Raw genomic sequence first — 19687 nt, forward strand, 5'->3', positions numbered from 1 at the left:
GGCTGGAGTGCAGTGGCATGATCTCTGCTCACTGCAAGCTCTGCCTCCCGGGTTCACACCATTCTGCTGCCTCAGCCTCCCAAGTAGCTGGGACTACAGGCACCCACCACCACACCCAGCTAATTTTTCTATTTTTAGTACAGGAGGGGTTTCACTGTGTTAGCCAGGATGGTCTCGATCTCCTGACCTCGTGATCTGCCTGCCTCGGCCTCCCAAAGTGCTGGGATTAGAGGTGTGAGCCACCGCGCCCAGCCTTTAAAAATTTTTTAACAGGTAATACATTAGCAAGGTTCAAAAATCAAACTACAAAATAAAATACATAGCAATAAGTCTGCCTCCCACCCCTTACCCCTTTCTTCTGTAACTAGATTCTCTATCCCAGAGGAAACCAGTATCATCTGTTTCTTGTGAATACTTGCAGAGATTTTTTATGCAACTACAAGTAAATACAAACCATATTCTTTTTTTGGGGGGGGGACAGGGTCTCTTGCTCTGTCGCCCAAGCTAGAGTGCAGTGGCGTGATCTCGGCTCACTGCAACCTCCGCCTCCCGGGTTCAAGCCATTCTCCTGCCTCAGTCTCCCGAGTAGCTGGGACTACAGGTGACCGCCACCACGTCCTGCTAATTTTTGTATTTTTATTAGTAAAGACGGGGGTTGCACCATATTGGCCAGGCTGGTCTCGAACTCCTGACCTTGTGATCCACCTGTCTCGGCCTCTCAAAGTGCTGGCATTACAGGCGTGAGCTACCGCACCCAGTCACAAACCATATTCTTTTTTTCAGACGGAGTGTCACTCTGTCACCCAGGCTGGTGTGCAGTGGCGCTATCTCAGCTCGCTGCAACCTCTGCCTCCTGGGCTCAAGTGATTCTCCTGTCTCAGCCTCTGAAGTGGCTGGGACTACAGGCGCCCACCACCACACCCGGCTAATTTTTTCTGTATTTTTGGTAGAGACGGGGGTTTCTCCAGATTGGCCAGGCTGGTCTCGAACTCTTGACCTTGTGATCCGCCCGCCTCAGCCTCCCAAAGTGTTGGGATTACAGGCGTGAGCCACCGCGCCCGGCCAAACCATATTCTTAAAAAAAAAAAAAAAAATTGCAGGTTTTTCTCGTTACACAATTAACATATATTCCAATGCTTTTGTCATTATAAATACGGCGTAATGATGATCTTTGTAATGATATTTTGATTCTCATTTTCATTTCTTTAAACGAATAAGGAGAACTTCTATATTCTTTTAAAAACTGTAAAATCTCCTAGAAGGTGCACTTTATTACGCTATTATTAGCTACTCACCACTGTAAGAAAGAGCGCTGAACTTGCGGTAGGGACCTAAGTTTAAATCTTGGTTCGACCGCTGAAACATACTTCACCAGTTTCATAAAATAACTTTACGCTATTTTCGCTTTACGGAATATTGATACTCAACATGCATTCTTTACCGCCAACGCTTTGAAATGGAGCAGGGGAACTGGATGTGAAAGAGGGGAGGGAAGAAAACCTCTCCTTTCTTCCCTAGGGCAAAGGGGCTCTGAATCCTGGAGCCCTTGTTTCTTCAGGCACTGGAAACTCACTGCTCCTGAAATGGGTGTGTATCTTGAGATAAAGACAAGCTTCTATACGTCAGTGTTCTATCCACATCCATCCCTACCCCCCTCTAGCGCCGTGTACCTAGCACACAGTAGGCACACTCCACGTGTTTTAGCCTGCAAAGTTGCAAGTGTGGCCCCCAAGCCAAGCCCTGCTCTCGTGCGCCCCCTTCTGGCTAGCTGAAAATAAGGCAAAAATTGACTACATTTTCAGGCGTGCCAGGGGAGAGACTTCCGGCTATGCAGGAAGGAAATTGACGAACACGTGACGCGGTCGGGCGGACCACTGCAGACGGAGCGGCGGACCGAATTGGGACCTCTGGCTTATGAGCGATCATGTTTCTCCAGTATTACCTCAACGAGGAGGGAGATCGGGTCTATACGCTGAAGGTGAGGAGAGAAAACAGGTTGTAAATAGCCATGGCGAGAAATGTAGATGGGAGGAGTGGGTGAGGCCATACACGGAGTTAACCTAGCTGGGTGCAGGGAACCAGAAAGTCCAGAACCGAGGTGGGGAAGAACCGGGAGCGCGCGACTAATTTTTTAATTAAAAAAAAAAAATTTGGCCGGGCGCAGTGGCTCACGCCTGTAATCCTAGCACTTTGGGAGGCCGAGGCGTGTGGATTGCCTTAGCTCAGGAGTTAGAGACCATTCTGGGCAACACGGTGAAACTACGTTTCTACTAAAATACAAAAAATTAGCCGGGCGTGGCGGTGTGCGCCTGTTTTCCCAGCTACTCGGGAGGCTAAAACAGGAGAATCGCTTAAACCCGGGAGGCGGAGGTTGCAGTGAACCGGGATAGCGCCACTTTTCCTTTTTTTTTTTTTTTTTAAGACAGGGACTCGCTTTGTTGCCTAGGCTGTAGTGCCTCGGCTCACTGCAACCTCCGCCTCCTGGGCTCAAACAATCTTCCTGCCTCAGCCTCCCGAGTAGCTGGGACTACAGGCGTGCGCCACCACACCTGGCTAATTTTTGGTTTGGGGTTTTTTTGTTTGGTTGGTTGGGTTTTTTTGTTGTAGAGACGAGGTTTCGCCATATTGCCCAGGCTGGTCTCAAACTTCTGACCTCAAGCCATCCTCCTGCCTCGGCCTCACAAAGTGTTGGGATTACAGGCGTGAGCCACCGCGCCCGGCCTTTTTAAGTTTTATATTTCTCTATTTATTTGTACAACTGTTTGAGCTGATCATTGCATCTTCTGTTTTCATGTTTGCCCTTTTTCGCGCTGTCCCCACCCCATTTCATCACTCCTGTACTGACATACATTCTCTATTCCTGGAGCAGAAATTTGACCCGATGGGACAACAGACCTGCTCAGCCCATCCTGCTCGGTTCTCCCCAGATGACAAATACTCCCGACACCGAATCACCATCAAGAAACGCTTCAAGGTGCTCATGACCCAGCAACCGCGCCCTGTCCTCTGAAGGTCCCTTAAACTGATGTCTCTTCTGCGGCCTGTTACCCCTCGGAGACTCTGTAACCAAACTCTTCAGTCTGTGAGCCCTGATCCCTTTTTGCCAGCCATACTCTTTGGCATCCAGTCTCATCATGATGATTGAGCATGCATGATTGTGAGCAGTCATGGTGGCGTCACCCATAAAGGGAACACGTTTGACTTTTTTTTCTCGTATTTGAAATTACTACAAAATTATTAAAGATAAAATGACTTGAAAAGCTCTTATTCTGTGAGTTGTTGGAGGAAAGGATTGGTAGTATTTTTTTAAAGGGAGGGAGATAGATGATGGAGGAGAGTACCCCAGAGAGTTGCAACAATACCACTTGGAAGAAAAACTTCAGTCCTGCTGTAGCAACAGTGGTCATGTGCTGTTAGTGATAGGAAGGTATTGGGGAAGAAAGATTAAGACTTTAACAGCTGTCAGCATTGACTGAAAAATACCCCTGTTGTCATGTAATTTCTCATCCCTTGAAATAACATTTTGATTAAAAATGGAAGAGTACTTGAAAAAGTAATAGGTATATTATAGAGAGAAGGCAGTGAATTGAAAGAAGACCAATATTTCCTTTTTGTATAACTTCGAGAAAGTTATTTAACCTGTTTAGTCTGATTTTTCTCCTATTTAACTTATCTTTGAACTCATTGATTTAGTGGTGGGCCTGTTTTTTATTTTATTTTATTTTATTTTTTTAAGACAGAGTCTTGCTTTGTTGTCCAGGCTGGAGTGCAGTGGTGGCTGACTACAGCCTCCGTCTCCCAGGTTCAAACAATTCTCCTGCCTCAGCCTCCCAAAGTGCTGGGATTACAGGCGTGAGCCACCTTGGCCGGCCTGGTGCTATGGATTTTAAAATTGTTTTGTGGAGTCTGTATTTTAATTCTGCAATCTTTATGTTCTATGATATCAAAAATTCTAGATTCCAGAAGCAGATATAACTTAAATTAGCACAGACAGATGTGATTTATGAAGACATGCCCTGGAAAGACTTTTTTTTTTTTTTGACTCAGGGTCTCACTTCTCTGGTCCAGGCAGGAGTGCATGATGTGATCACGACTCATTGCAGCCTCTGTCTCCCTGGCTCAAGTGATCCATTCCATTTTTTAATGTTTTATGGAGGCGAGGTCTCACTATGTTGCCCAAGCTGGTGTTGCACTCCTGGGCTTAAGCTGTCCTGCCTCGGCCTCCCAAAGTGCTAGGATTACAGGTGTGAGCCACAGTGCCCGACCAGACTTTTTCTTGGATCTTGTTATTTGACCATCCCAGCAGAAAAGTTCAGGATAGTTGTGGATTGCTGAAAAGAAAAAAAATCTCTCAACTGGGGTCATAATTAATAGAAGACAGATTATTTTCAAATAAATTACTGAAACATACAGGAATGGTGAAATGAGATACTTGTTTCCTGTTAAGCAATTTTATTTCTTAGCCTGTTCACTTACTTGCAGGGTTCTTAACATTGGATCTGAAGGATTTTAAAGAGTTAACAGAAATTCTGAAATGGGATGCTTGTTTCCTGTCAAGCAATTTTATTGCTTAGCTTGTTCACTTATAGGATTGGATAAAACATTGGATCTGAAAGATTTTTAAAAGTTATCTTATCCAATTAAGGGGATAATGATTGGAGAAATGTTTAAGCACCAAAGTCGGTAAGTGGATTTTGCTACCAGTTTTTTAATGTTGGCTGCAGTTCTGCCTTTATCTTACAAAAAAGAAAAAAAAAAAAAAAGAATTAGCATTGCTCCGTGCTACCACCTGTGTAGACTGAAAAGCTTTAACCTGGAAATATTCCTAATGAATATAGAGGAGAAAAAGCAAACTGGTAATGAATATACACCAAGGACTTTTTCCATTAAGAGATCCCCTGAGGAATGAGCCTTCATTTTTGCACCAGAGGCTGTGTCTCCCTGAGGAAATAAAAGAGATCCCTGGGGTATTAACGTCTGAGACATAAATTTATAGGGCTTGATTAGTGCTCAGAAACAAAAGTCTTAACAGGGATAGTATATTGGAATTAGGTGGTATATATAAGTAAATGCAGATACACTGGTAGGAAATTGGGTTTCATAAAAATTCTGTGTTTCTTTATAAAGAAAGTCTGAAGTTTGAACAGCAGGCCTGCCTGAGGAAAAAACTGATCCTGCAGAGAATGGATGAAAGCTGTGGGCCTGAATCAAGAAACCCGAACTTTATAAAGAGTCAAGCTTTAGGAGGTTTACACTTGACATTCAAATTTTTCATTTTGTTACCAGGATCTTTTTAACTTTTTTAATCCTTTATTCCTTGAAAGGATTTGGACTGTGTGTCATTTGATAAAAGAGAACTTCCTGGAATACAGTTCCCATCGCTCGGAGTGCTGCTTAAACATAACCACTTGTGAGGAGCAAAGACCCCGGGCAAAGCCAGGGGCCAGTTTCTGGGCCCAGGTGATTGTTAAATTTAGAGGTCTTGATCACAGCTATAGGAAATAGCTTTTCAAACAAAACATGGATGAGTCAAAATTTATGGAACACCTCCATGTATACATTAAATAAACACTAAGAAAAAATATTCTAGCGACAATAAATGTAGTGGTGAAAACATGGAATGGATTTGAGAAAATACCTCAATGTCTTCTCCAGGTATAAAAAATGTATTAGTCAATGGAATTTTCAGTCCGACTAGAAGGTGGACATAGCATTTACTAAAGGACAAGAACAAGAAAAAAAATTAAAGTAGGACAAGTGTGTTTAAGGTACTTTAATTTACAGTTTTATTTTTGTTTATTTTTTTGAGAGGAAGTTTTGCTCGTGTCCCCCAGGCTGGAGAGCAGTGGTGCATTCTCGGCTCCCTGCAACCTTCGCCTCCGGAGTTCAAGCGATTCTCCTGCCTCATCCTAAGGAGTAGCTGGGATTACAGGCCACGCCACCACGCCCGGCTAAGTTTTGTATTTTTGGTAGAGACAGGGTTTCGCCATGTTGGCCAGGCTGGTCTGGAACTCCTGACCTCAGGTGATACGCCCGCCTCAGCCTCCCAAACTGCTAGGATTACAGTCGCGAACCACTGCGCCCGGCCTACTTTATAGTTTTATTTAATTTTTTTTTTTTACATAAAAATGCTTTATTTTAGACCTCTACATAAAAATTACAATGAGGGTTATTCCCAGGTATAGGAGTGGTGTTTCTGGTTTATAAAGAAATCATGAATGATATTTTCAGAGACACTCGTGAAAAAGAAATGGCTCCTCAGGTTCTGAGGGTGACGAGGAGCGCCCGCCCCCTAAGATGCAGAGTGAGTGTGCAGCACAGCCGGACCAAGGAAAAAGATTTTACCCCCTTCACGCTGGTCGGCCGTGCCCTGGACTACAGCTCCCGTCGTGCCCCTGGCCACTCGTATTCGGCCCCGCCCCGCCTGCCGTGTCCCGCGGCGAGCGCAGGCGTGCTGCACTCTGTCACCGCGGGCTGCGGAGGCTGGGCGGGGCTTTCGGGCGCCCGCGGGACGGTTCCGCCCTCTGACTGCACCCCCGGGTCTTCTCTTTGCAAGGTTCACCTCGAATGAGGAAGAAGCGGGGAAGGAAGGGAAGGGCTGCGGCGGCGCGGGCGCAGCCCGTCGGGCCCGGGACTGGGGAAGGCCAGGTCACGTAACTGCTGCTCTGGCGTCGGGCCGGGGAGGGGGCGCCAGCCACGGCAGCGCGAACCCTGCGCGCGCCGCGGCTCCGAAACAGTTACCGGCTAGTAAACAACAGCTGCGCGCGCATCCGCATCAGCTGGCGCCGGGATACCGCACCTGCGACCTCCTTCTCCCTCAACCCGCTGCTCCGTCAGGCCAGCCTGCGGGGCCGTCTCCTCTGCTGGGACCCGAAGGAAGAACGGCGAGGGGGTGACCTGCGCCGGGGCGGGGGTTGGGGAGAACGCGCCTCCGGCAAAGGGGGTGGCCCGTCCTGTCACACGCAGGAGAAACCTAGGGAGCGGACCGTGGCTCAGTGGACTAGCTACGACTTGCCACGACTCTGAGCTGCAGTCCGAGGTGTCTTGATCCGCTAACCTCCTCCCAGACCCCGAGGACATTTCTGCTAGGAGAAGAGCGGGCGCGCCACCCCCACCGACCTCTCGGAGACAGGAATCCGCTCTGCCCCTGCATCCTACTCTGCTCGCCCTTCTCTCAGTAGTGTGGGTTATTTTTCCCGTTATGCGTGCGCACCTTTCCCACCAGATCCAAGTGGATTGTCGACATCAAAAACACCGGGTGGCTTTGCATACACCTCCCCTGAGCCAGACCTGTGGGGTATTCACCTGATACACAACAGGTGGCCAGGTATACACATTTTTGCAATCTGATCCACGCGGTAGTCGCCTGATAAAGGTTGGCCTGCACGCACTTCGCTCAACTAGAACCGTGGGACACTCACCAGATAAAGGACTACCTCGACAGGAACCTGGGGGCTGAGGGGAGGGAGGTTTCGTCTGCTGCCCTGAGACCATGGCACTGCGCCTTCAGCCCTGGACCAGAGGGGATAGCTAGGTAGCTCTTCATTCTGAAGGAAAGAAATCACACAAGATTGGCATTGTTTTGTCTTTTTGTTTTTTGTTTTTTTTCTCTCTTAAAAAACAAATTCACCTATTGGTGATGCACTTTCTAGGACAGTCGGCTTGAATTCTGAGTAGAAGGATTCTTAGTTGGGGTTTTTGGTGTGGTGTGAATCAAGGTTATTGAAATGTGTTATTTTTCAAGTTATCTTTTGTATTATTGCAGTCAAAAGTAGCTAGCGTAAGAGGAAGATTTTGCGAGGTTCTCCCCATTTTTTTTTTTGTTCTTAAAACGAACAAAATGCATCCTCCAGAAACCACCACCAAGATGGCTTCAGTTCGGTTCATGGTGACACCTACAAAGATCGATGACATTCCAGGTTTGTCAGACACCAGTCCGGACCTCAGCTCTCGATCTAGTTCCCGAGTAAGATTTAGCTCCCGGGAAAGTGTGCCTGAAACAAGCCGTAGTGAGCCTATGAGTGAGATGTCGGGGGCCACCACTTCGTTGGCAACTGTTGCACTGGATCCACCCAGTGACCGGACTTCTCATCCCCAGGATGTCACCGAGGGTAAGTAGAAATACAGGCCGCAGCATACTTTCATTACTGGCTTCTTTATCCAAGATGACCATCTATGGATCTGAAAGATCATATATAATTATGATTATAATAGTCATCAGGAACCAAGGCACCTCTTTGTGAGATGCTTAGGAACTCTTTGGCGTAATAACATAGAGGCTCTTTGCAGTAGTAATTTGTCATGTGGGAAGGTGTATGACAAGAAGGAAGGCAAATGTATATTTTAACTTCCTCATTTTTGTCTTCTTAGAAATGAAATGGGTATTTTGATTAGGGGCGAATATCAAAGAATGTAATCATTTTTCAGCACAGAGAATCCTAAATTTTAAAATTTAGTGAGTCGGATATGTGTTCTGTAGTCATCATTGACTATTTCAGTCTGCTTTAAGGCCGGTTACATGGAATAGTTATTGGTCATATCTTAGTAGCTTTCTTCCAAGACTTTGGATGTGCATTGCAGAGTTCTTTTTTGAAATCTATGTTTTTATGGAGACCTTGACGCAAGTAGCTAAGCCCACTCAGGGTGATGGTGGGTAGATCTAATGTGCTATTCTGTCAAATGGAAGACTTCTAAAAAGGCTTTTAGGGCCTGATTCCCATGTAATTTCTTCTCTCTGAGCTTTAGATGGAATGTCTGATGAGTCTTTACAGTTAGCAGGTAGCACACAAGCCACTCCTGGCTCATGTTGACTGCTGCAGACCTTTAGCTTCCTAAACCAGTTTGTGTGTGTCAGCTGGCTTGGTTTTATTTGATGTACTGGGAGGAGGTGATGGAAGAGAGAGGAGAGAGAAAATGGGGAGATCATAACATTTTTTGGACTCTGAAATTTAAAAGTTTGAGACCTGTACTGCTTTATATATTTAGTTTTATGCTGTGTTGTAACTAATACCTTTTAGTGATAAAAGTTTCCCTTAGAGACTCTTAAAATAATATCCCACCCAAGTTTGAAAACCGTAGCCTCACTCACTGTCTTGTGAAAGCAAGGCTTACTCACCATTTTCCGGTGTCAGGAAATGTTCCTTTTAACCTAAAGGGTTCAGGAAACCAGAATGATTTTAGTTCCTTAATTCTGTGTGTGCTTTTAATATGTGGAGACAAGGTAGATTTGGTAAAGTTTACAGTTCTAGAATTCACTCATCCTTGACTAATCATTTTTTCTTTTAGGGAGATATTATAGGTTGGTTCTCAGACTTTACTGTTTTCAACTTTATGACAAATTTTACGGTCTATCATACATTGTATTAAAGTAACAGTATGGAATAAAAATTTATCATTTCCTCTTCCTCCAAATTAATTCCAAATTGTGGTTTTAGTTTTTATCCATCATGCTTGTATTTAGGTTGTAAAAATACCAGATAAAGACTATACCAGTGTTAATTTTTTAATGTGGTAATTATCATTAGGTAATTTATAGTTTAGCTTGTTAGACTTGTGACTTAAATGTTATGGAATTGTATTTTTATTCTTTGGAAAAGTGGACTTATTTCAGTAATGTGTTAGACCAGCGGAACAGGATCCTTGTCCAGTCTGCGGTTCTGACGTTACCCTAGGCATTCTTTACAGTCTAGAGTGGTATCCTTTTACACTATAGGGATAAAAATGGGGACTACAGGGGTAAAAATGGGGACATGTCTAAGTGAAATTTATGTTTGTTTATGTGGTTACAGATGTTAAAAGCTTGGTTCTGTATATAACACATTCCTTACTTAATGTTTAAATATTCTCTGGTACCCAGATGAAAGGGAAATTAATAGTCTGGCCATTAGAGAGCACTTTGCCCTGTTCTTGTGGAACTTTCTACTTTCTCGGTGACCTACCTTTTATCTTTTTTTCTTTCTATATTTAAAAAAATTCTTATGATGACTGTCATCATGTGATAAATTTTCCCCACCATTAGAAGAAACCACTTAGAAACATAATTATTTCACCCTTGGCTTCTCAGTATATGAAAGCCCTTATTAGATTTAGATGTAGATCTGCAAAGGTTGCTGTTGTGAAGAAAAGGGCCTAATGTAATATACGTTTTCCTCTAGGCTGGCTTGAATATAGAAAACAACTGCATCCTTTCTACAGTTGACCATCCTTAAGCTCATAGTACATTTCACAATTAGTTTGCTATTTTAGTATTTACAGTTCTCTGAATTTTTTGACCCTTGTACATCCTTGTGTGGTTGTGACACTAGTATGATTCTTTTTTCCCCCATGCCTCCCACATTTCTTCATGTAGAGAAACTTCCCACCTGAAGTTTCTTGTCATATGTCTTTTACTCACATTATGTCACACAAACAGGGGGTGACACATGAAGATCTCTTTTTTTTTTTTTTTGAGATGGAGTTTCACACTTGTTGCCCAGGCTGGAGTGCAATGGTGCAATCTCCACTGACTGCAACCTCCGTCTCCCGGGTTCCGGTGATTCTCTTGCCGCAGCCTCCCAAGTAGCTGAGATTACAGGCATGCGCCACCACACCTGGCTAATTCTTTGTATTTAGTAGAGATGGGGTTTCACCATGTTGGTCAAGCTGGTCGCAAACTCCTGACCTCAGGTGATACACCCACCTTGGCCTCCCAAAGTGCTGGGATTACAGGCGTGAGCCACGGCGCCCGGCCCCACATGAAGTTTTAAATACTTATTTCAGTGTGTTTTAATGTTTTCTGCTGCTGGCTTTCTGAGTAGACAGTTTTCTTTCTGCTATCAAAGTAATTTTTCTTTATTTTGGCAAGTCTCCATTTGAATTTATAGGACTGTCTAGTTGGTAAAATCAATAATCTTAGCGGTGTATTAGCTTATGTATGAAGAATGCCTTAAAGATACAAAAGAAACTGTTGAGAGTGGATGCCTCTGGAAAGTGAGTTACAAAAATAGAGTGGAGCCGGGCGCGGTGGCTCACGCCTGTAATCCTAGCACTTTGGAAGGCCGAGGCGGGTGGATTGCCTGACCTCAGGAGTTCCAGATCAGCCTGGGGAACACAGTGATACCCCGTCTCTACTAAAAATACAAAAAATTAGCCAGGCGTGACGGCGTGCGCCTGTAATCCCAGCTACTCGGGAGGCCTTGACAGGAGAATCGCTTGAACCCGGGAGGCGGAGGTTGCAGTGACCTGAGATCACGCCACTGCACTCCAGCCTGGGTGACAGAGCGAGACTCCGTCTCAAAAAAAAAAAAAAAAAAAAAAGAGTGGAATTTTCTTGTACCAAAACAATTAAGGGCATATATAATTTTAAAATATTCTTAGTGTGTCATTTTATAGTAATTTGTTTGAAAAGCACCACATGTTAGAGCTAATGATCTAGAATCTCATTCTGATCAAACCATATTTTAATAAATGAGGAGACTTAAAACCCCAATAGATTAAAAAATAACAAAATAAATGAGGAAACTAAGGCTTATAGAGATGGTTATTTGTAGATCACATAATTGCAAAGCCAACACTGAAGTTCAGGCCTCCTGACCTTTATCTAGTGCTCTTTCTTGCATCGTTTTGCCTCTGCTAGGATGAACATTTTTGACATGTGCTTTATAACCATGTGGCTATAAAGCATATTTTTATATGTCATTTGCAGTCCCTGATACTTTTTTTTTTTTGAGATGAGGTCTCACGCTGTCGCCCAGGCTGGAGTACAGTGGCGCTATCTTGGCTCACTGCAACCTCCATCTCCCGGGTCCAAGTGATTCTCCAGCCTCAGCCTCCCAAGTAGCTGGGATTACAGGCATCTGCAACCACACCCAGCTAAATTTTGTATTTTTGGCAGAGTTAGGGTTTCACCTTGTTGGCCAGGCTGGTCTCAAACTCCTGACCTCAAATGATCCTCCTGCCTCGGCCTCCTAAAGTTCTGGGATTACAGATGTGAACCACACACCCTGCCTGCAGTCCCTAATACATTTCAACCTTTTATAATTCAACAGATACTCCCTGAGACGCTGATATGTATGAGGCAGTCTGGTATTAATTGTAGGGAATATACAGATAACATACAGTTTCTGCCTTTGCACATCTCATGGTATAGTGGTGAAAATGACTAGAGCACTTTACTTATTCCTTCACCAAATATTTATTACTCTGAGCAATTATTAAGGATGAGGTACTGGCTGGCTGTCAAAGATGCTGGGTGTTAAAGACAGAGAAAAAGAATCGGTTATCTGTTCTAAGGAAAGTTATGATCTAATAGAGAAAGCAAACACATTTGTATGTAAATTATAATGCTGTATAAGTCCAACAATAGAAACATGCAAAAATACAGCAAAGGAAAATGATCAACTAAGATAAAATAGAGACACTAAGAGACCAGAGGACTTGATAAAGTAAAGTGTGGTGAAAAGTGTAGAAAGATTAAAGACTGTGGTCAGACAGTTGAATGTTGTTGGAATGAGCAGTTTCAGAGGTAGAGCATTTCTCATGTAATGTGATCTAGTGTGTAGCCTTGAAGTGGGTTTCTGAAGTGAAGAGTTGAAGTCTAAGTATAACAACTTTGAGACTGGCTGTTAACCAAGTTTTTGTGAGAGATGTTAGAGACACAAAAGTAATTTAGATAAGTCCTTTCTTTAAGAAGGCGTGTCCTCTCTGAAACCTTTTCTGATTGAACCCCATATCCAGATATAATAAACCAGGCTCTTTTTGTCCCTATATTGCTATAATACCTATATCACTGTATTTTGTTTTTATTTACATACTATCTTTCTCAACTATGCTGTAGGGTTCTTGAGGACAAGGATACAAAATTATTTACACCTAGTATAATATGTGATATCCCATATAACTTGTACACAATAAGTATATATTGAGCTGAAGATCTTGTAGACTTAAGAACAAGAGACAAATTAAAAACATACTCTGATAAAGGCGTATTAATGTATGTACTACAGCAGTGCTACTTCGTCTGGCTGCATAATGAAATGATCTAGAGAACTTTTCAAAAAGTGCCTCTAGGCTGAGCATGGTGGCTCACGCCTGTAATCTCAGCACTATGGGAGGCCGAGGCGGGAGGATCACTTGAGGCCAGGAGTTCGAGACCAGCCTGGCCAACATGGCGAAACCCTGTCTCTACTAAACATGTGAAAACTTTTCCAGGTGTGGTGGTGCTTGCTTGTAATCTCAGCTACTCAGGTGCCTGAGGCATGAGAACCTGGGAGGCGGAAGTTGTACTCCAGCTTGGGTGACAGAGCGAGATTCTGTCTCAAAGAAATACATCAAAATCAAAATAAAAAATACCTCTACCCTGAGAAACAAAATCCAACAAAAAATAAAAAACAAAATTATCATTTTTAGCCACACACCAAAATAAGTGAATTATATTGTATTGCCAATCATAGGTGACTATTACTTTCTTTTATTTTGTTTTTATTCTTCTTTTTTGAGAGAGAGTCTCTGTCGCCCAGGCTGGAGTGCAATGGCATGGTCTCCACTTACCGCAACCTCCGCCTCCCGGGTTCAAGTGATTCTTCTGTCTCAGCTCCCAGTAGCTGAGACTACAGGCACGCACCACCACACCCAGCTAATTTTTGTATTTTTAGTGGAGATGGGGTTCCACTATGTTGGCCAGGCTGGACTGTTATCTTTCTCTTAAATATATCTTCTATATTATATAATTATTATTATTATTATTATTTTTTGAGACGGAGTCTTGCTCTGCCGCCCAGGCTGGAGTGCAGTGGCCGGATCCCAGCTCACTGCAAGCTCCGCCTCCCGGGTTCACGCCACTCTCCTGTCTCAGCCTCCCGAGTAGCTGGGACTACAGGCGCCCTCCTTGTCGCCTGGCTATTTTTTTGTATTTTCTATTAGAGATGGGGTTTCACCGTATTAGCCAGGATGGTCTCGATCTCCTGACCTCGTGATCCGCCCGTCTCGGCCTCCTAAAGTGCTGGGATTACAGGCTTGAGCCACCGCGCCCGGCCTATATTATATAATTATTAAATACTATCCATGTTTTACCTCGGCATTCTAATAGTGAGCTAAAATACATTGATTTGGTACCTTCTTAGCTTGCCTGAAAGCATCCTCTTGATAGTTTTTTGTTTTTTTGTTTGTTTTTTGTTTTTTGAGACAGGGTCTCATTCTGTCAGCCAGGCTGGATACAGTGGTGTGATCACAGCTCACTGCAGCCTCAACTTTCTGAGCTCAAGCAATCCTCCACCTCAGCGTCTTGAGTAGCTGGGAACACAGGTGCATACCACCGTGCCCAGCTAACTTTTTTTTGTAGAGATGAGGTTTTACCATGTTGCCCAGGCTGGTCTCGAACTCCTGCATTCAAGCAGTTAGCCCACCTCAGACTCCCAAAGTGCTGGGATTACAGGTGTGAGCCACCATGCCTGGCCTTAGATTTTTTTTTCTTTAAAAAAAGCTTTTCAGTATCACTTGTCCAAAACATTTTGGTTATAGACCTAAACTGTTTTTCCTCTCTTTATACTGCATAGCCAGATTAAACTTTATAATATACTGCTTTACACCACAAGAAGCAATCAGCCAAATCCAGAATATGGAAAGTCTTATTGAATAACTAGATTCTTCAACAAATAACTGGGATGGGGCGGAGGAGGAGTGATGGGAAGAGAGGGAAAGCTGTTACAAATAAAAAGAGCCATATCAGCCAGATGCCGTGTGTGAACTTGGTTTGGATTCTGATGTGCATAAAACAAATGAAAAAAGATACTTTTGAGACAAGTGGGGGAAATTTGAACGTGTACATGATATTAAACAATATTAAGAAATTGTTAATTTTCAGGCCGGGCGCGGTGGCTCAAGCCTGTAATCCCAGCACTTTGGGAGGCCGAGACGGGCGGATCATGAGGTCAGGAGATCGAGACCATCCTGGCTAACACAGTGAAACCCCGTCTCTACTAAAAATACAAAAAACTAGCCGGGCGAGGTGGCGGGCGCCTGTAGTCCCAGCTACTCGGGAGGCTGAGGCAGGAGAATGGCGTGAACCCGGGAGGCGGAGCTTTCAGTGAGCTGAGATCCGGCCACTGCACTCCAGCCCAGGAGACACAGCAAGACTCCGTCTCAAAAAAAAAAAAAAGAAATTGTTAATTTTCTTAGAGATGTTTATGACATTGTAGTAACGTAAAGCTGTTATCTATACAGATATATATTGAAGTATTTACAGGTTAAATGAAATGTACTCCAGCTCCTTCTTCCCCACTCCTCCCCAAAAAAGTTGGGGAGAGATAGACAAAACAAGACTAGCAACTGTTGATAATTTGTTGAAGTAGAGTAAAAGGTACATTTTACTATTTCTTAGCTTTTATCTTTGAAGCTGTCCGGGAACTCTGAGCTCAAGTGATCCTCCCACTTGGGTCTCTCAAAGTGCTAGGATTGCAGGCATGAGCCGCCATGCCTGGCCAATTTTTAAAAAGGTTAAATTACAATTAAAGGATTTTCTTGTATTGAGTGTGTCCTAGAATACTGTAGGTATTTGATTAAATATCAGTGCTTGATACAGTGATTACCTCAACTTCTTGTCTTTGATCTTTGGTGGTCTCTTCTATGTCCTCACTAAGTCTTTCCATCATGAGCCCAAATTCTTCTCAGCGGCATGTTTCCAGATTCCAAATTATCGTAAATGTTGATGTTACCTTTACTGGAATGGAAGGAAACTAAAGAAAGAAGGTACTCCTGCAAACCTGGGAACCTTATGAAAGTCGTGCTTTCCCATTTTAAAGCTGTTAGAAGAAGGGGAATGTTTCTAATGCTGACATTTAAGGCAACTTATAATGCTGTAAGCTTTTGAATTATGGCTGCTGCTGCTTTTGCCCTTCGTGTCTAACATATACTTCTGGGGAACTTTGTGCAAATTCTAAAAAGGCACCCCTTTGTGCCCTGAGCCATCATGGCTTCACTGGAGAAGGGCAAGCTGGATTTCAACCCCCTTCCCCTTTGCCCTTCTGGCTTAATGCCCTTGTGCACAGTCTACAAAGCTGTAGCTGGTGAGCTTGATGTTTCAGAATAATGAAGTTACATGTGTTTAAGTTTTTGGTGATGTGTATTTCTGAGGAGTAGGTATGAAAGTTTGGAGAGCTATAGTGTAGAATCATGAGCATTTCAATTTTGTGAATGTTAAAACAATGTATTCTTTTAATGAAGTTATTATAAGTTTTACAAGTATATGGAAAAACAAGAAGCTATTCTCTGTTAAAACCCTGTAATTAGTGCTTCAGTGTATATATTTTTTTATTTTTTCAGACGGGGTCTAGGTAGTGCTTCAGTGAATATATTTTTTTATTTTTTGAGATGGGGCTAGCTCTGTTACCCAGGCTCGACGTGGGTAGGCAGTGGCTATTCAGAAGCACAATTGTAGTACACTGCAGTCTTGAACTCCTGGGTTCAAGCGATCCTCCCACCTCAGCCTCCCGAGTAGCTAGGACTACAGGCATGCGCCACCATGCCCAGCTAATTTTTGTATTTGCTTTTGGTAGAGATGGGGTTTTGCCACGTTGCTCAGGTTGGTCTCGAACTCCTGGGCTCAAGCAATCTGCCCACCTCGGCTTCCCAAACTGCTAGGATTACAGGTGTGACCCACTGCACCTGGCCCTGGTATACTTTTTAAGAATCTTAACAATTATATTTGAAGGTACAAGCACAAAACTGCAGAACATACACCATATACACATGCATACAGCACCTTGCCTTAATGGCAGAAGTTCAATACCTGATTAGTAGGAAACACTATTACCATATTTGCTCAGCTCTAAGGTGTGTACATTACCGTATTTTAACATTTCTGATAGTCAGGTGCCTTTTACTTTTGAAGAATTTTTAAGCTACTGTTAAAGTGGAATTTATATTTAATGAGATTTCAGAAGCAAGTCAGTATTGTAAGTCAGTCAGTCTGAGGGGCTTTGTGAAACCTGAAATTTTGAAGTTACCTTTGGATGTCTTAATTGAAAAAAAATGTAAGGGCTGAAGTTTTTTTCTTCTTAAAATTTCAGTTTTTGTAGTTGAAAACCGTAGAAATAGAAAACAAAAGCCACATTGTTAGGAAATGACAGGTCTTAATTCTAATTTTAGTCTTTTTTTTTCTTTTTAAAATTTCCTGTTATCTTAGCTCAGAGCTGGGTTTCAGTCTCCAGTTTTCTAGCTAAATTAACCAGTGGCAGTTTTTGTTTATAGTTTTATTATGGCATTGCTAATGCTCATTACATTTGTCGTGGACTTGAGCAAAAAACTCAATTGATGACATTCGTCTGTTTATAGTCATTACCATTTGGTAAACAACTTTAATTTTTGGCAGAGTAGCACCTGAATTTCTCTCATTTTACCAGACAGGTCAACATTTACTTCAGGGTAAAGCTATTTATTTTTCATATTGCTAGTTTAAAAAAAGAGAGAAGAGAGAACACTAATAAGTTAAAAACTCTTTGTACACATGTACATTTTCACTTTGAGGAGCTATGAGAAATTGAATCTAACCAAAATTTACCTTTATTCTATTTTGAGAGCATTTGCATTTGCCATATTTAATTTTTTTTTTTTTTTTTTTTGAGATGGAGTCTCACTCGGTTGCCCAGGCTGTAGTGCAGTGGGGCTATCTCGGCTCACTGCAGCCTCCGCCTCCCAGGTTCAAGCAGTTCTCCTGCCTCAGCCTCCTGAGTAGCTGGGATTACAGGCATGTGCCACCATGCCCGGTTAATTTTTGTATTTTTAGTAGAGACGGGGTTTCACTATGTTTAGGTCTCAAACTCCTGACCTTGTGATCCGCCTACCTCGGCCTCCCAAAGTGCTGGGATTACAGGCATGAGCCACTGTGCCTGGCTAAAGCTGTTGTTGTTGTTAACAGCCTTTTTTCACAGCTAGCTAATTTATATCCTAAGATGCATGCAAAAGATTATGCTCAGTTTATTTTTTTCTGGTTCAGCAGCATGCTACATTTCAAATGAAATTTTAAGAATTGATAGGAATAGAAAAATGTTCTGCCCTATTAGATGAGGTCAGTTCTTTTCCCTTTTGAAAAATGATCAGTTTTGGTATTTTTTCATTTTTAAGAAAGTCATTTTATTCTGTACTAAGATGAAATTTTTCTTATCCAGGAGAAACCTGAGGTTGATAAGGTTAAGTAACTTGCCCAAGGTCATACAAATAATAAATTGAAGAATAATGAATTGAACCCAGGCACATGTAGTTCTAAGACCAGCATTTTTGTCATTACATTGCATTTTCTCTGGTACGCTAATAGTAGTTGGCCCTATTGAAACATTTATTAAGACATAATTGCTAGCCTGGGCAACATAGTGAAACTTCATCTCTAAAAAAAAAAAAAAAAAAAAAAAGCAGCAGCTGGGTGTGGTGGTGTGCACCTGTAGTCCCAGCTACTTGGGAGGCTGGGATGGAAGGATTCCTTGAGTCCGAGAGGTCAAGACTATAGTGAGCCATGATCATGCTCCTGCACTCCAGCCTGGGTGACCGAGCAAGACCCTGTATCAAAAAAAAAAAGTAATAAAATGACATATTCTCTGAATAACTTAGATTCTATGTTCCTAAAAGGAAATCTAGCATAAGGATATGTATTTCATTGTCTTTTACACAAATTATGTGCCTAGAGCACTGTAGTAGTGCTGAGTTACATCAACAGTTATTGATTTAGTTACATTAATCCTTCTGTCCTAAAGCTAACGAAGATTTTGACCCAAGTCTCAGTAGATCTAAAAAATTTTGTTTTGGGTTGTGTTTTCATTTTCCTTTTCTCACATTTTTAGAAATATGTTCTCAGTTTTAACAATATGTTGCTTAATGTCAGGTTTATTTTCTATACAGTTTTTTGTGTTGACTAGGAGCCCATTTTTAATCTAACAAGCATTTCATAATGGAAGAATGAAATGTCTTAGATCCGAAACGAAACCCTGAGTCACTGAATGTGTGTGTTCATAGCTGCCAGCGCTGCCTCTTTGGTTGGTGATTCTTAGGTTCTGTCTATCATACCTGGGCTGTATTGACATCAGACTAAGGAAAAAGGTGGCAGCCTTTTATAAAGAGTTGTGATATTGTGAAAGAGGCAACAGTGGAAACTGAAGACTCAAAGGCATTTGATAGTGCCTGCTTTAGTATTTGGATCATCAGCCGAAATGGCTGAAGTCGCTGTCAAATTAGCTAGCCATCAGCTATCCTACTCTATTCTGTCCTCTAGTGAAGACACAACTTTTAGGTCTCTGAAAAAGTAACTGGGCAGGTGGTGGTGTGTTGTGTGCTCAAGGTTCATTCTTTGCTTATAGTGCATTAGACATGTAATCCTAGTTTTATATTGCCTTTGAGTCTATAGTTAATTGGATAATAAGACCGTGAGCTCCTTGGGCAGGAACAGTGTCTTGCTCTCCATTTCATTCCTATTTCTTGGCACATAGTGGGCACTCAAATATTATTGAGTAAATGCATGATCCTTTCAGTCTCAGTTAAAGCATGAGATTTTCCTGAGGCTTTAACTTGGAGAACTCTTTGCCTTTCTTACTCTACAATATGATGAATCCATCAGAAAATAATGTCTTTTAGATATTTATAAATATGTAAATCACCAACCAAAGAGGTAGCGCTGGCAGCTATGAACACAGACATTCAGTGACTCAGGGTTTCATTTCTGATGGAT

General features: G+C 42.6%; 3 protein-coding genes across 8 annotated transcripts in view; 2 read left to right on the top strand and 1 right to left on the bottom strand.

Moving 5' to 3' along the window:
- Positions 1-1684, bottom strand: part of NUTM1 (NUT midline carcinoma family member 1) — a 19130-nt gene extending 17446 nt beyond the window's left edge. For all 3 annotated transcript variants that reach the window (XM_026456340.1, XM_026456341.1, XM_026456339.1), the window contains exon 1: positions 1296-1684. In XM_026456340.1, coding sequence (XP_026312125.1) covers positions 1296-1365 — 70 coding nt within the window. In that variant the 5' untranslated portion in view covers positions 1366-1684. The remainder of the gene's footprint in view (positions 1-1295) is intronic.
- Positions 1685-1820: 136 nt separating this feature from the next.
- NOP10 (NOP10 ribonucleoprotein) lies at positions 1821-3264 on the top strand. Its single transcript, XM_023201293.2, has 2 exons — positions 1821-1978; positions 2870-3264. The coding sequence occupies exons 1-2, from the start codon at positions 1925-1927 to the stop codon at positions 3008-3010; spliced, it is 195 nt and encodes a 64-aa protein (XP_023057061.1). The 5' UTR covers positions 1821-1924; the 3' UTR covers positions 3011-3264.
- A 4233-nt stretch (positions 3265-7497) lies between these two features.
- SLC12A6 (solute carrier family 12 member 6) overlaps positions 7498-19687 on the top strand; it is a 111009-nt gene continuing 98819 nt past the window's right edge. For 2 of the 4 annotated variants that reach the window (XM_023230254.3, XM_023230256.3), the window contains exon 1: positions 7507-8111. In XM_023230254.3, coding sequence (XP_023086022.1) covers positions 7841-8111 — 271 coding nt within the window. In that variant the 5' untranslated portion in view covers positions 7507-7840. Of the gene's footprint in view, positions 8112-19687 lie in introns of all 4 variants that reach the window. The other 2 variants (XM_023230257.3, XM_023230255.2) reach the window with 2 other exon arrangements.

The sequence above is a fragment of the Piliocolobus tephrosceles genome, chromosome 6, assembly GCF_002776525.5.
Source record: "Piliocolobus tephrosceles isolate RC106 chromosome 6, ASM277652v3, whole genome shotgun sequence".
NCBI classification, from domain to species: domain Eukaryota; kingdom Metazoa; phylum Chordata; class Mammalia; order Primates; family Cercopithecidae; genus Piliocolobus; species Piliocolobus tephrosceles.

Bases quoted from the DNA above. Each gene is read 5' to 3' on its own strand.
- NOP10 (XM_023201293.2), top strand. From the start codon at position 1,925: ATGTTTCTCCAGTATTACCTCAACGAGGAGGGAGATCGGGTCTATACG. The intron at 1,979-2,869 runs GTGAGGAGAGAA...TTCCTGGAGCAG, and splicing joins ATCGGGTCTATACGCTGAAG to AAATTTGACCCGATGGGACA.